Raw genomic sequence first — 14,654 nt, 5'->3', positions numbered from 1 at the left:
GGGAGGTCTTTTGATTTTGTAGTCTCGTCAACTTGTTTGATGTGTTAAAGTTTGCATTGTAGAGGTCTTTCACCTCTTGGTTAGGTTTATTCCTAGATTACTTATTTGAAGCTACCACGAGTGGGATTTTTCTTCTTGGCAAGTTGATTATTGGTGTGTAGGAAATAATACGTTTTGCTGTTGTTTTGAGACAGAATTTCATGTATTACAGGTTGGCCTTGCACCTGCTGTAAAGCTGAAGATGACTTTGCTCTACTGATCTTCTGCCTCTGCCTCCTGGGCTGAGTTGTGGAAGTCAGGCATTCACCCTCACACCCAGTTTGTGCAGCACTGGGGATGGGATGCAGGGCTTCATGCATGTTAGGTGAGCTCTCTGTCAACTGAGCTACATTCCCAGTTCCTGGCCTGTTTGGTTTTTGTGTTTATTTTGTATCTTGCTACTTGTTAGAAAGTGGTTGTCATATCTGTTTCTGTTTGGGATCTTTAGGCCTCTTTAAGTAGAAGATCATGCTGTTTACAAGTGGGGATAGTTTAATTTTTAGATTCCTATTTATAACCTCCATTCTTTCATTCTATTGTTGTTTTTGCCATTGATATGTGTTTCTTGGAGACTACAAATAGTTGGATGTTGTCTTTTAATTCATTAAGGAGTTCTGACTCTGTTCAATCAGAGAGTTAAGACCACTTATAGTTTTGGCTATTAAGGTTTGCTAAAACTTGTAACTTACTCAAGTGTTCTTCCGGTTCTTGTTCACTCTTTTCTCTCTTCTCTATTCATTTTAGTGGTTTCCTGGTATACAGTGTTGGACATGATGGATTCCTTCTTGTTCCTCTTTGATTCAGCTTTTCTTCTCATGAAACTTATTATTTCCTGTGCTCTCAATTGAGGATATCTTCTTACCTCCTCTGTACATAGTGTTCATTTAAGCATCTTTTGTAGCGCTGTCTTGGTAGTTACAAACTGCCCTAGTGTTTGCTTGTCTTGAAACACCTGTCCTTGCTTTGTTGTCAGTTTTTATAGATACCTTTACTGGGTAGAATAATTCTGGTGGGCAGATCTTTACTTTCAGGGACTTCTAGGGCTTCTGTTGAGTGTTCTCGTGATGTCTTTGTAAGTGGATTAGAGATTTTTTTCTCTAGCAGCTTTTAGCATTCTTTTTTTGTCCTTTTCGCATGTCGAGTATAATGTGCTGTGGAAAGATTCTTTTATAAATGGCTCTTGTGCTTGTGTGTGTGTGTATATATATATATTTCTTTCCTAGATTTGAGGCAATTTCTACTCAAATGTCATGAATTACATGTCTTCATGCCTTTGGTTTTTAATTTCAGCTTTTTCTACTCTATGGATCCTTACTTAGGTGTGAACTTTTAATTACATTCCAAGGCTTTTAATGTAGCAGTCATGCTCATTTATTTTGTTTGTGTGTGAGTGCACACACACACACACGCACACACACACACGCACACACACACACGCACACACACTTATAGGTGCAAGTAGCTGTGCATGTGTAAGAACCCAGAGAGGAAAATTGGGTGTTCTGCTCTTTCAACCTCTGCCTTATTCCTTTAGGAAAGGGTCTCCTATTAAGCTGCAGTTAGGCTGGTGGCCGCAAGCCCCAGTGATCCTCAAGTCTTTCCTGGTCCACAGCACTGCGTTACATTCAAGTGCGAGGTTATACCTGGCTTTTGCATGGGTGTTAGGATCTAAATGTAGTTTTTCTTGCTCACATAGCAAATGCTTTTGTCATCTCTCTAGTCTGATTTTTTTCTAAAGTTGATATTTGAACATAATATTTTCTTTACTTTTCCTTCTATCCCTGATAGTTTTCTATCTGCTTGGTCTACTCTGTTGGTAATCCTTCACAGTGTGGGGTTTTCTATCTGCTTGGTCTACTCTGTTGGTAATCCTTCGCAGTGTGGGGTTTTCTATCTGCTTGGTCTACTCTGTTGGTAATCCTTCGCAGGTTTTTAATTCCTGAAAGTCCTGCCCGTCTTGCTTTTTATGTGAATTTCTATCCTGCACTGCTGATGTTTCCTTCCAGATTGCTGATTTTTCTCAACCATTTTGAGATTTTTGGTTGTAAGTTGGTCTTCTTACTGTCTTCATTTCTTTACTTGTGTCCTCTTTGAGGTTACTGGTTACTTTTACAAGTAAATTTTGAATTCTTTATCCAATACTTTACCCATACTTTGAATTCAGCAGTAGCAATATTATGATTAAAGAATTCTTGTCGCCTTTTTTTTTTTTTTTTTTTTTTTTGGTTTCTTGTTACTGTTTCAACTTCTTTGTCTATCAGTTGGGATGCCTCTTCTAAATTTATATGGGATTCTTTCAGTGAACAATAGCCCCCAGAAAAGAGAAAAGCAACTACTTGTGATATCAGCATGGCTAAACTGGACAGGGGATAGAAATGCATCTTAGATCAACTAGAGGCCACTGATACCATCCAACAGACAGTTACCCTAGGACAGAGAATGACAAAAATCCCTAAGAACGTACTACATATTCAAAGTTATGTGAAATTAGTGTAAATGTAGAAATAGTAAATGAATGATATAAAGGGAGGGGCCAGAAAAGGGAAGTAGAGAAACAGTTAAATAAACAAAGGCCAAGGAAAAATAGAAAAGGAACTGTGAAATTATGAAAGCAGCATGGAAAGAGAAAGACATAAACATTTTTTAGGGGTGGAAGAGATGGAACATCTGATCAGGTGCTTGTTTGAAAAATTTGAGTTCAGAGCCCATCCAGTAAAAGGGTGTGGTGGGCTGCATCGGTAATCCTAACACTGGGGAGGCAGAGGGAAGAGGATCCCTTGACTTCACTGGTGGGTGGTTCCATCCCAAAACTTAAGGAAGACACCAGATGCCATAAACTTAGGCACACACAGTTATGTGCACACCCCACCCAAATACATGCACACATATTTTTAATTGAAAGGTTGCCAATAATGAAAACTTCATGGAGAAAATTCAATAAACGTAAGAAAGGAAACAGCGACGAAAGCATAAAAGCCCTGAAAAATCAGACAAAGTCAGACATTACTAAAAGTATAGTAAAATAAAGAGGCAAAAGGAAAACGGAAAAAGGGAAGAGTTTGCTTAATAATAAAAACTATATATTAAACAAAACCAGAAGGATGCACAAAAAGGTTAATTTAAAAGGAAGATGAGAAGTTTGAAATCACCTCCTCTCTTTCATCACTGTATTACACAGAGGTGGCTTCCAATCTCCCTTTTTATCAGGAGTCTTTATCACACTGTTTACCAATTTCTTTTAATATTTATGTTGCTATCCTTTATTTATTTGTATGTTTGCTACCACACAAAAATTTTAATGCCTGTTCTTATACGTGTTCCATGTACACAGGGTTGACAGCTACTCTAAGGGAACATTCCAGAAGTAAATATCACGTGTAGAGTTCTTCTGAAAGAACCTAGGGAGTGTGCACTGGGCCCAGGAGTGCACACAAACACTGCCTCCCTCTATCCATCTCCATATTTGCTCCCTGTGTTGACATCACCTGAGGTTGTTGTCAGCAAGGTTTTGTTTATGAATCTTAAAAGCTCACGGTGGCTCATGGTTGCTTGGCGAGTGTCTCAGGAAGACTGCAGGGATGATTCTGCCCTGGGAACCTCAGAACATGTTTTTCCGACCCTGTCTGGATCCCTGAATGGAATGTGGTATCGCTTTCCTCAAATCTCTGGAGTCTTGTCTATAAGGGCTTAGCCCGTTTTCTTGCACACACGCTAGTGAGCATACTATCTGTGACTGTGTTTGGGATAAAGAGAAACACGCAACACTATTGGTAAGACAGTGAAATCCGGGGCGACTGCCAGAGATGAATCTCATATCTTTTCTCTAACAGTAGTGTGATCCCGACTGAGTCCCAAATCTCTCTGTGTCTCAGTCCTTACAGTAAGGAAGAGAAAATGAGTCAAAACCCGGACCAATTAGAGTGATATATGGCATATTTTAAGCACCTTATAAATGTTAGTCCTCCTAGTCTTTTCAATTCTTCCAGAATCAAGAACATTGTAGATAGGCAAGGGAAGCAACAGAATTCCCCAAGCCTTCATTTCCTGTAAGGAGACAAACACATGATATATGTGTGGTATCGTCGTCTCTGGGCCAGTGTCTCACGCCACACTCCAGCCAGTGGACTGGAGTCAGCACTTCGGGAGTGCTGCTTCTGTTGACGGCAGTGGACGGTAGTGAATGGGTGGACATAAATCCTCTCTCAAAAGCACATTAATCCATGACGTGGCAGGAGGTCTTAAGTGAATTCTTTTTTAAATTTCCAGTTCTTCCCCCTCAACCAGAAAACATCAGGATATCCAACATCACTGACTCCACAGCTCTGATTTCTTGGACTATAGTGGATGGCTATTCTATCTCCTCCGTCATCATTCGCTATAAGGTCCAGGGCAAAAATGAAGACCAGCACATTGACGTGAAGATCAAGAATGTCACCATCACTCAGTACCAGCTCAAGGGCCTAGAGCCAGAGACTGCATACCAGGTGGATATTTTTGCTGAGAACAACATAGGATCAAGCAACCCTACCTTTTCTCATGAACTGATGACGCTTCCACAATCCCAAGGTTGGTGGTAGACTGATATCCCCATAGGGTACTTTTGGACAGCATCAGAGAATCCTGTCCTGAGATATTTGCTCCATATATCTTCCTAATAAACTTTATCATCACTCTATAAATCCTGAAAATCAAAATTTCTTGAGAAGTATCTTAACTGATCCATTTTCTATTATTAAACTTAGAATTAATTAACCTCAAAGCAATCCCATTCAACAATCTAAGAAAAGTGTAAATAATATAAATTTCAATTTTGTGGACAGAGAGGTACATATAAACTGATTATGGGAAACAGATGTGTAGATACTTCAGTAGGAGGGGGCTTCCCTGCTTTTCATTATTTTCTTGAGATAAATACTTCTTTTTCAATGACAATACGCTATTCTGAATTTTTTTTTCTCCCTTTCTTGTCTAATCTAAATCTAAAGTGGTTGTAGGTACTAAACACATGCTAATTAATCTTTACTATTTGGACTATCTGACAGGGCTTGAGATTCTTCCATAATGCCAGGTGCACTGTGCCCATTGCTTGCCATTGGTAAAACACGTTGAATATAATTGCATGTTCCAGGGCCCAACATCGATGTAGCCACAGCATGAAGACAGATTTCTCATCTGTGAAGTGATGCCATGTGGCACTCTTCAGTGACATATATGTGCAAAGGATGTAATCAGAGATACCAGGGGAAAAGGCAATTGTGCACATGTATAATTTGGACCACACTTTACTTTTACAGAAGATATGATAGTTCTTGGTTCTGTGATCAGGGTCATATGTGATCTTAAAATGCAATAAAAGAAGCTATATATTCATTGATGATTCTGGAATATTTTTGAAAAAAAACAAGGAATGATGTATCTGCCAAATTATGCATGGAAATTGTAGTTCTTGAATTGCATTCTTTATCAGTTCTTCATTTTTATAAGTATTGTAGTTTGCTAAAAACACACATAGATTCTATGTATGTGCGTTTTGTGAAAATTTTAAACCAAAACACATCAAAACAACCCCCCACCATTCTTGATGTTTCTATGATCAATACATAGAAGGAAAGATAGATACATATAGAACACTTTTAAAAAGTGGGGTCATGGATGGTGGTGGTGCACACCTTTAATCCCAGCACTGGAGGCAGAGGCAGACATGTGTTCATGAGTTCGAGGCCAGCCTGGTCTACAAAGCAAGTTCCAAAACAGTCAGGGCTACACAGAGAAACCCTGTCTCCAAAAAAAAAATGGTATCATGATCTGTGTATTGATTAGTTAGAACATACTGAGTTTAATCTCATTTGGATATAAAGGAAAGATGTAGAAGGTTTTAAAGCAGTCTTAAATGGATTATTTTGACATAAACTCTAAATGTAAAGCTTTATTTTTTCCCTTCTTATTCTTTCCTCACTCTTGTCTTCGATAATCACCAGGTTCTCTTCACCCACTCTTTAAAACAGGGGAAAATACATAAATGAGACCTCATATCTTATGGGCTCTATGCTGTTGGCATCAGGACATTAAAGAGTTTCTAGGGAAACTGAGCTACAAACCACTAAAAAATTAAACAACTAGTTAAGCAACTAAATAATGTTCATCTATGTGGGTCCCTACTTGGAAGCAAAGTTTAACAGATGACATCAACTGGTAGCCATTTTTAAAGCATATTTGTCAATCCTAGAGATCTCGTAACAACCCTGTGAGTTAGATGCATTTCTACTGAGTTTAGAATTACTGAGTGTACCATAGGAAGCAGGCAGGGCTGGGTGGTTATCTTCCCATTGCACTGTCTTTCCCAGCAGATGGTCTTGGCCCATCCATCACCTAAGCTAACTCAGCTGCTTCACCTCTGCTCTCCTGCACAGCATCCACAGACTTTGGAGGGGGGAAGATGCTGCTCATAGCTATCCTTGGGTCGGCTGGAATGACCTGCCTCACGGTGCTCTTGGCCTTCCTGATCATGCTGCAGCTGAAGAGGGCAAATGTCCAAAGGAGAATGGCTCAGGCCTTCCAGAACGTGGTAGGATCTCATCCTTTTCCTAGCTAATAAACACAGGCTTACCCAGAGGGAGACCTTTGCTGTAGAAGTTTTTCTTCCATCATACGATGGGAGGCAAATGACTGAAATTTCTTATTCATACCAGATGAGCTTTGCAAGTGAAAAGGATACACTTGATAAACTTGATAATTTCACAGAGGGCTAAAACTAAAACAGTATTTCTCCTCAAAGTGTGATAAGTCAGTTGCCTGAGAGTTGCTTCAGTAGAACAGACTGCTCATTTTGTGATAAAGGACATGAGGATATCCAGACCACAATATAATAGTTCATTTCATAATTATGTGTGGCCTTAAATGATTTTCCACACATTTTCCCATTCTTACTTCCTATTTCCTATTTCTCGGATCTCCCTCGATCCCATCACCCCCTCCTATGTGTAAGAGTTGTGTATGAATACATTTCTTTTCCTATGAACAATCTGTGGTTGGAATTTGTGGCACATGACATTGCACTTGACCAGCAGTAATTTTTGAATGCTAAAGCCTGGGCATTTCTGAAGATTATGGCTTCGAGGTCTGGAGAATACATTTGTGCCCAATGTTGCCAACTTTGTATATGAAACACCGAGCACAATGCTGTGCTTCTGGTGAAACCTAACTCATGTGTCTGAGTCCTCAAGATTCTCTTCCGTGGAAGACAGAGGGACTTCAGTGTCTGAGTCCATGCCAGAGCTGGTACGACTCTGGCTATTACTGGAGAGAACGGATGGGGGCGGAGGCGAGGGATACTCTGAAGCTTCTCATGGTGTCAGTGATTGGTCAAGAGACTGCTAGTTACCACTTGAATTCAGGAGAACAAGAGGTGTGCTGGATTTTGCCATAGGCACTAGTCATTCTGGGCTACGGTAGGCTCTAGAATTCAGACTCGGATGAAAGAGCATGGGATAGTAGCAAGGAGAGACCAGGCACAAGATGGTGTTAGGAAAGGCCTCAGCGAGGCGTGCCCTGAGACCGCCATGAGTTACCTTCCCTCTAGAGCTACAAACTAGTCTCTGTACAGTAGAGTAGGATGCAAACATGTCATTCAGGCTGTCCTCTCTCCTTCTTCAGCTTTAAGGCACTGCTAATGGGCAAGCTCAGTGCACATGCAACGTTATAGGCCGCAGTTCCATTGGCATGGGCTTGCAAGGTGAAAACGATCTGCATTCCCATTGTAGAATTAGACTTGCGATTTATTTTCCACCTGGTAGATACAAACCAGATGATCTTGTGCACCTTAGGATAACAAATGGCCTGACACAAAAAATGATAAGAATATATATATATATATATTTTTTTTTTCCAGAGAGAAGAACCAGCTGTGCAGTTCAACTCAGGAACTCTGGCCCTAAACAGGAAGGCCAAAAACAATCCGGATCCCACAATTTATCCTGTGCTGGACTGGAATGACATCAAGTTTCAAGATGTCATCGGAGAGGGCAACTTTGGCCAGGTTCTGAAGGCACGCATCAAGAAGGATGGGTTACGGATGGACGCTGCCATCAAGAGGATGAAAGGTAGGTGGGTTGGAAGACAGCCTTTCTCTGGGGAGGGAGACAGCCATTTCCTGTTGAGATCTTCCCTTTGTGGCCGTATATTATTTAGACCAGAGGTTGCCCTGGTAGCAGATGTGGTTGTTGTGTGTGCAGATGAAGGTGGTGTTTCCTTTACGGTGAGGCCTATGGTAGATAGCATCAGGATATGGATGTGAAGGACAGAGGTAGGAGCCACTCAAATACCAATAGATTGGTTCCTGGGGATTTGGGAATGCGGGTGTTCTGCTGCTTATTGCTCCTTTGGGGAAGTGTCGTCATTTCTCATAAGGCTCATTCTTGAAATTGAGTGTGATCAGAATTACCTAGATGACTTGCTCAAAAACAGACTCATGCCCTGCCCCCACCCCCATCTCCCTTGTGTAGTCTCAGTTTTTGATTTGTAAGTCTGGACAAGGTTAGAGAATTTGCATCTATGTTCTGTGTGAGGCTGATTCTGTGGGTTTTCATGCTTTTTTGACCATATTACTGAACAGTGAGGACTGACTTTAAATCTGCTGCATGCCATGGTAGGATTAAGACACCAGGAACTAAACCAAAGTATTATCTAAACTTAGAGATAGTTTCTCTCTGTCCATGGGTCTCCTTGTTTCTCTCTCTCTCTCTCTTTGAGACTGGGTTTCACTGTGTATCCCAGACTGACCTGGAATTCACACTGTAACTAACCTAAAATTCAGGGCAATCCTCCTAGCTCTAATGCATAGGCATGAGCAGTGATATTTTTAAAATAAACACACACAAACAAAGACTTAATAGCCATAAATCCTTTTTCTGTTCTGTTTTTATCACAGAACGTTTAGGGAACACTGAAAACAGTAAGAAGGGAGGGGATTTGGAATACAGACTTAGGAAATCATCTTTTATTAGGATCCTGCCTGAAACTGGTTTTTTTTTGTTTTGTTTTGTTCTGTTTTTCTTATTTCATGTACTGTGAAAAAGTAAAGCAGCTTAACTGTGTGCCACTGCAGAAAATTTTCACGGGTGGAATAATACATTCTAGATCAGCCACTGACAATATGCTGATTTTTAAGAAATCCCAAGGCATTGGCTCTCGGGACCAAAGCTACACTGTGAGGAGGAGCAGGGCAGTGGGCCTGGGATGTCCAGGCCATCCCTATTACAGATGCTTCTGACCCACCTGATCAGTTGGAACACTCTCTAAGCTTCTTCTGGTCTACACACATCCACCAGCATCCCTCCCCTGATCATGCTCCTGTTCCAAAACCAGCAAAGCTGACCAGTCACTTTGAGCATCAACCAACAGTCATTCCTCCAGTCCAAACCCGATAGTTCTTCTCACCCAAGTGCTGCAGAAGAGACAGGACAAGAATAGAAGAAAAGTTGCAGCTCAGTTTCCTGACTCTTCAGCAGTCTTAGAATATGTCCCCATGTGAGTGGTAGTGCTCATCCGGGCAGGTTTTGCTTGGGAGGGGGCATGGGTTAGTTTGTGGATGCATCTTCCATTGGATTGCTGGTATCTAGCAAGTGAAGGCCGGGGATGCCACTGAACATCCTCCCATGCTCAAAGTAGCTCCCAGTAACCCTTACCGGTCCAGTCGTCTGTAGTGATGATGGGAAACTCTGCTTTAGACAGAGTTTTCCAAACCTCTGATGGTGACTGATCCAGCAGTCCCGGGATCCACGACAAGACAGTTCCCTTTGGAAAGGTGCCATGTAGCGACATTACAACCCTTGTCTTCCTTCCCAGAATATGCCTCCAAAGATGATCACAGGGACTTTGCGGGAGAACTGGAGGTTCTCTGTAAACTCGGACACCATCCAAACATCATCAATCTCTTGGGAGCGTGCGAACACCGAGGTAAGATGCTCCCACCCCTGGCAGATTTGAAAAGATAAGATAGGAACATTCTGTAACAAAAGGAGGAAAGCTAACAATCTTGAGAACGTTGCTTATTTTAAAGCTACAGTTTCAAGCTGAATATCTATCTAGTCCCATGGCTAGGGGGCACTGCTGAGGCTAAATCATTAGGTAGCTGAAGTGGCTTAGCTATGAATAGACAAGACATCTATCGTTTCTTCTCACCCTTATCTTTACTAATCAAGAGAGTATTTAAAAATTGAAATTATTACTAGGCAAATGCAAGAAGTCTTCCTTTAAGATTAGAAACAGCAGAGTGCATTGACTCCTGGGAATTGAATTTTTTATTTTTATTATTTTGCTTTGAGTTAGGGTCTCACCATAATCCAGGTTAACACGGAACTTACTCTGCAGCCAAGGCTAACTCTTCCAACACCAAGGAATTGGTGTTCTGAATTTTGAAGGCACCGATATCAGTAATGCACGGTGATGCGAAGCACTGATAATGCTTAGGTTAAATATGACATCAAGTTCATATGTGCATTTTTATTTCAGTTATATTGTAGTTTTACAACTGCTCGGTGTTCCCACAGTTTCAAACCTAGGAATTAGGATGATTCCAACGTTTGCTGCTGCAATGTATGTAATCAGCTGTGAAGGGGGTCACAGCAAAAAGTCATTTAGGAGTTTGCCTCTACCGCCATGCTTCATGGGTTTGTGGTTCCTAGTCTGCGTCTCAACAAAATTCCTCATGGAAAAGTTTGCTCCTACAAAATAGAAAAGCTTCATGCTGTACTTATTTATAAACCTGACAACCTTTTGCTGACTTTCTTGGCAAAAACATCCACAATACAAAAGAGATGACTCCTATTTCCTCGATTTCTTAAGCTAAAAATATGGGTGTTTTAAGCAATGTATCATCCTATGATCCAATAAGGGTGTAATTCTGAAAGCCAGATCACGTCCGTTAGATTAAATAATGAAGTAGTGACATTTGTTTTTGAGTTATTTCCTGGAAACAATAGTTTGTGTGGGACAGCAGTACATTAAAAAAAAAAAAAGTCCAGGGCTGGAGAAATGGCTCAGTGGTTAAGAGCACTTGCTGCTCTTGCAGAAGACTTGGGTTTGTTTCCTACACCCACGTGGTAGCTCTTAGAACCACCTGTAGCTCCAGTTCCAGAGGGATTCTGATGCCATCTGCTGGTCTCCATGGATACCTACTCCAGTGTGGTGTACATACATACTCCCAATCAGGCACACACACGCATAAGATTAAAATAAAAATCAGACAGTAACTGAAATGTGTCTTAATTTGTTTTTATCACATTATCACATAATTGCTTGTATCTTGAGAAAGTAAAGAAAGCACACTCATGATTTTCCTTCCTTCATGGTATAATGGGGTTTATGTGGGAATACTTTTCTATCTTTCTTTCACTTTCTGGCAGGAAGGGTGGGAAGAATTTCAAGTTCTTAAAAATACCTTTCAGTTCAAATCCACTTGATGTTTTAAAATGATGGCTTGGGCTCTAGTGTGTGCACATACATGTGCACGTGTACACAAATATCCTTCAAAGCAAGAAAATCACTTCGTTTTTACTGCTTTCTAGCAACAAGGAAAAGATTAGGAAAACCAACGAGACAGTCTTTCTCTAGCAACTCTGTTGTTTTGCTTTATTCTCCTAAATTCAAGCTTTCTGATGTGTGTGAACAAAATATAATTTAAAGACTAGATCCCAAAATATAATGTAAAGACTAGATCCCTGCCAGGCAGTTGCCTAAGGGGCACTTAGTCACTTAGAGCCGCTTTCATGGGAAGAGAAGGCAGAGGAGACAGCTCTGTGCCGTGGCTCCTTCCTCTCTGGGCATTTAGCCATTGGTCCACTGCTGCTGGAGACACAGACCAGAATGATGTTCCTGGCCTAGGTTAGCTTCTTGATGAATCTTGACTGAAGTTAGTGGCACTCTGACGACCGTACCCTGGGGAGGAGAATGCCTTGGGTTCCCTGCCCCTGTGTTAAGGAACTGATGGAAGCATTTCAGGAATAGCATGAGAGTTCACATTTGTAGCAACAGAGGAGGGGGGGGGGTAGACTGAGTTCAGGGCTGGTCCCTTAGACAGCTGTGGGGCAGTCTCCCTCCTCTCCCTCCTGTCCCTACCGTCATTACTAGGTATGCCTCTCTCAATCAGAATGGAGTTTGTTAGCCAATCCCCAATACCGTAACACATCTCAGAGATTCCCCGGCTGTTCCCTCAGTGTAAGATGACTGTCGCTCGACCCTTGCCTGCAGGCTACTTGTACCTCGCTATTGAGTACGCCCCGCACGGAAACCTGCTGGACTTCCTGCGCAAAAGCCGGGTGCTAGAGACAGACCCCGCCTTCGCCATCGCCAACAGCACGGCTTCCACGCTGTCCTCCCAGCAGCTTCTTCATTTTGCTGCCGATGTGGCCCGAGGGATGGACTACTTGAGCCAGAAACAGGTTTGTCCTGAGAACCTTGCCTTGGACACCTTTCTGTGGCGTTCTCTCTGGAGGGCTCTCAGGTGTCTAGTTTTCCATTACCTGTCTTCTCTGGTTCTTTCTCGGTCTCTCTGAGTTAAGCAGCTGATACTTTCCACATGCAGAGAGAGACTCCAATTCCCAATACTGACAGTGTATTTCCCTAAGGACTTTAAAATCTTGTGTTTAGTGAGGTACCCTGACCTTAATCTAAATAACGCCCAACCGCAGAGGCTCTAATTGCTGGGCAAAGCCCTGTACTTCCTCCCAGCTGTAAAATGATTCTTACACGATGTGAGGAGTCTCTCGGCAGAACCCGCTGTTTGCGGCTGTGGTACCCGGATTCTGAAGACCTTTTAAAGGCCTTTTTGTGCTGTCGTTTCTTGTGCATCTCTCTAAGTCCTCGACCAAGAACATTCTGCTAACAAAATGAAGACTACACCAAGCATTATACTGAAGATACATGATCTTTTAAAATTTTAGTTTATCCACAGGGACCTGGCTGCCAGAAACATTTTAGTTGGTGAGAACTACATAGCCAAAATAGCAGATTTTGGACTGTCACGAGGTCAAGAGGTCTATGTGAAGAAGACAATGGTGAGTTCTGAACACAGAGGACCTCCTTGTCCCCCTAGAATGTTATTGCTGTGGTGACTGATGCATCTGGCAGTGTCCCCATGGGTATTATGTGGCCCCTTCATCATTCCTTCACATTTAGGTTCCCTAACATGACACTGTTGTCGCCGAGGACATACACAGCCAGTCCTCTTAAGACGTTCTTGGTCTTGTTGATAAAGTAATTTTAAAGTGGACCCAGAAGGGAACTCAAGGACAACTCATTAAATTAAAGAGATGGGTGGGGCTCTGCGTGTTAGGGTGAAGGACTTGGAGGAAGGAAATGGAAGAGAAGGAGGGAAAAGGTTATATATTTAGTGTGTACAAGTGAAAGATACACCCTAGAGGGCAGGGTGGACATCCCAAGAAAGAGAGTCGGGTACCTAGGACTTTGGTTCCTGTCATTTTTACTGGACAGGGCAGAAAATTGCTTTTCTCTAAGGTGGTATGGCTTTTGGAAATGAAAGTAATAAATACACTTAGTAAATACACTGTCAGGAAATATATAAGCCTTTGTTTCTTTGGTTGAGCCTTGTGGTTATCTCAGAGTGGCTCTGAGTGACCCGACACTGAGGGTACGGCTAAGCTGGGGACTAACAACTATATTCACCGCCGTCACTTTACGTTAAGCTGTGGCCTGTGTAAAGCCCTGCCATTGGCTTGCTTTTATCTAGCAGTTTGTTGCAAGCAGTGGATGGGTGTTCATTACTCACTGGAATGACAAGGAGCCTAGAAATTTCCTACTATAGTGCTTGATAGCTACCTCATGATAATTTATTGATCACTGGCCATGTCATGTGTCTCAAAGGCTACTTGTATATCTCCAGGCAGGGTACTTGGGAAGCAGGTGACTGAAGAAGCCTCTACCCCCTCCTTCCTGCCCATTCCTCTATCATTGGCCTCTTTTTTCAAATAAAGAAGCTTCATCACGTGTAGCCATGCAATGGAATGTTCAAGCCTAGAGGTCAGGGTGTTCTGTCTGTATCTAGTCTAGACCTGATGAGCTGCCAGTCCCCAAGTCTGAACCGCAAACAGGGCAGGGAAACGAAAACCTTAGGAACCCATAAGAGAAGTATGCTGTCACAAGAAGGCCCTCTAGAGAAGTTGTAACTTATGAAGGACTGCCTATGATTGTCCTCTCAGTAAAAGAGACATCCAGTCAGCCCAAATCAAAGCTAAGGAAAGCACTCTTTCCTTGTGCTACTCGCTCTGCCAAACAAGATTTTATATTCGAATACAAGATCTGAGCAGAATGGAACATGTAGTATTTGAAGCAAAGAGAAGTCAGATTGATCATCCTTTGTTGCCCACTCAAGAATAAAAAAAGCCCTGAATGTCATGTCCCTAAACACCATCACACTGATGACACATTCCCTAGGTAAGCAGAACATGGGTGGGTAGTGCAGGGGTAAGTCCAGCCGTGACCACCATATCTGGCAATCGTCTTCAGTGCCTTGGCTCTACCTCTCCCGGCTCTGATGACCATCTCTAGGACTTGGTTTTCCTGGGACATCCCCACTTGTCATGAGTCTGTGCCTCTGGCCT

General features: G+C 42.1%; 1 protein-coding gene across 2 annotated transcripts in view; it reads left to right on the top strand.

Annotated features, from left to right (window-relative positions):
* The window catches only part of Tek (TEK receptor tyrosine kinase), a 108,733-nt gene that overhangs the window by 83,756 nt on the left and 10,323 nt on the right, over positions 1 to 14,654 (top strand). The window contains exons 13-18 of one of the 2 annotated variants that reach the window (XM_048453082.3): positions 4,306 to 4,605; positions 6,450 to 6,601; positions 7,928 to 8,138; positions 9,883 to 9,993; positions 12,286 to 12,476; positions 12,978 to 13,091. In XM_048453082.3, the coding sequence (XP_048309039.3) occupies positions 4,306 to 4,605; positions 6,450 to 6,601; positions 7,928 to 8,138; positions 9,883 to 9,993; positions 12,286 to 12,476; positions 12,978 to 13,091 (1,079 nt within the window). Of the gene's footprint in view, positions 1 to 4,305; positions 4,606 to 6,449; positions 6,605 to 7,927; positions 8,139 to 9,882; positions 9,994 to 12,285; positions 12,477 to 12,977; positions 13,092 to 14,654 lie in introns of both variants that reach the window. The other variant, XM_048453081.3, reaches the window with a different exon arrangement.

Source organism: Myodes glareolus, chromosome 3 (assembly GCF_982192425.1).
Source record: "Myodes glareolus chromosome 3, mMyoGla1.1, whole genome shotgun sequence".
Lineage (NCBI taxonomy): Eukaryota > Metazoa > Chordata > Mammalia > Rodentia > Cricetidae > Myodes > Myodes glareolus.
This window is presented reverse-complemented; position numbering and strand designations above follow the sequence as displayed.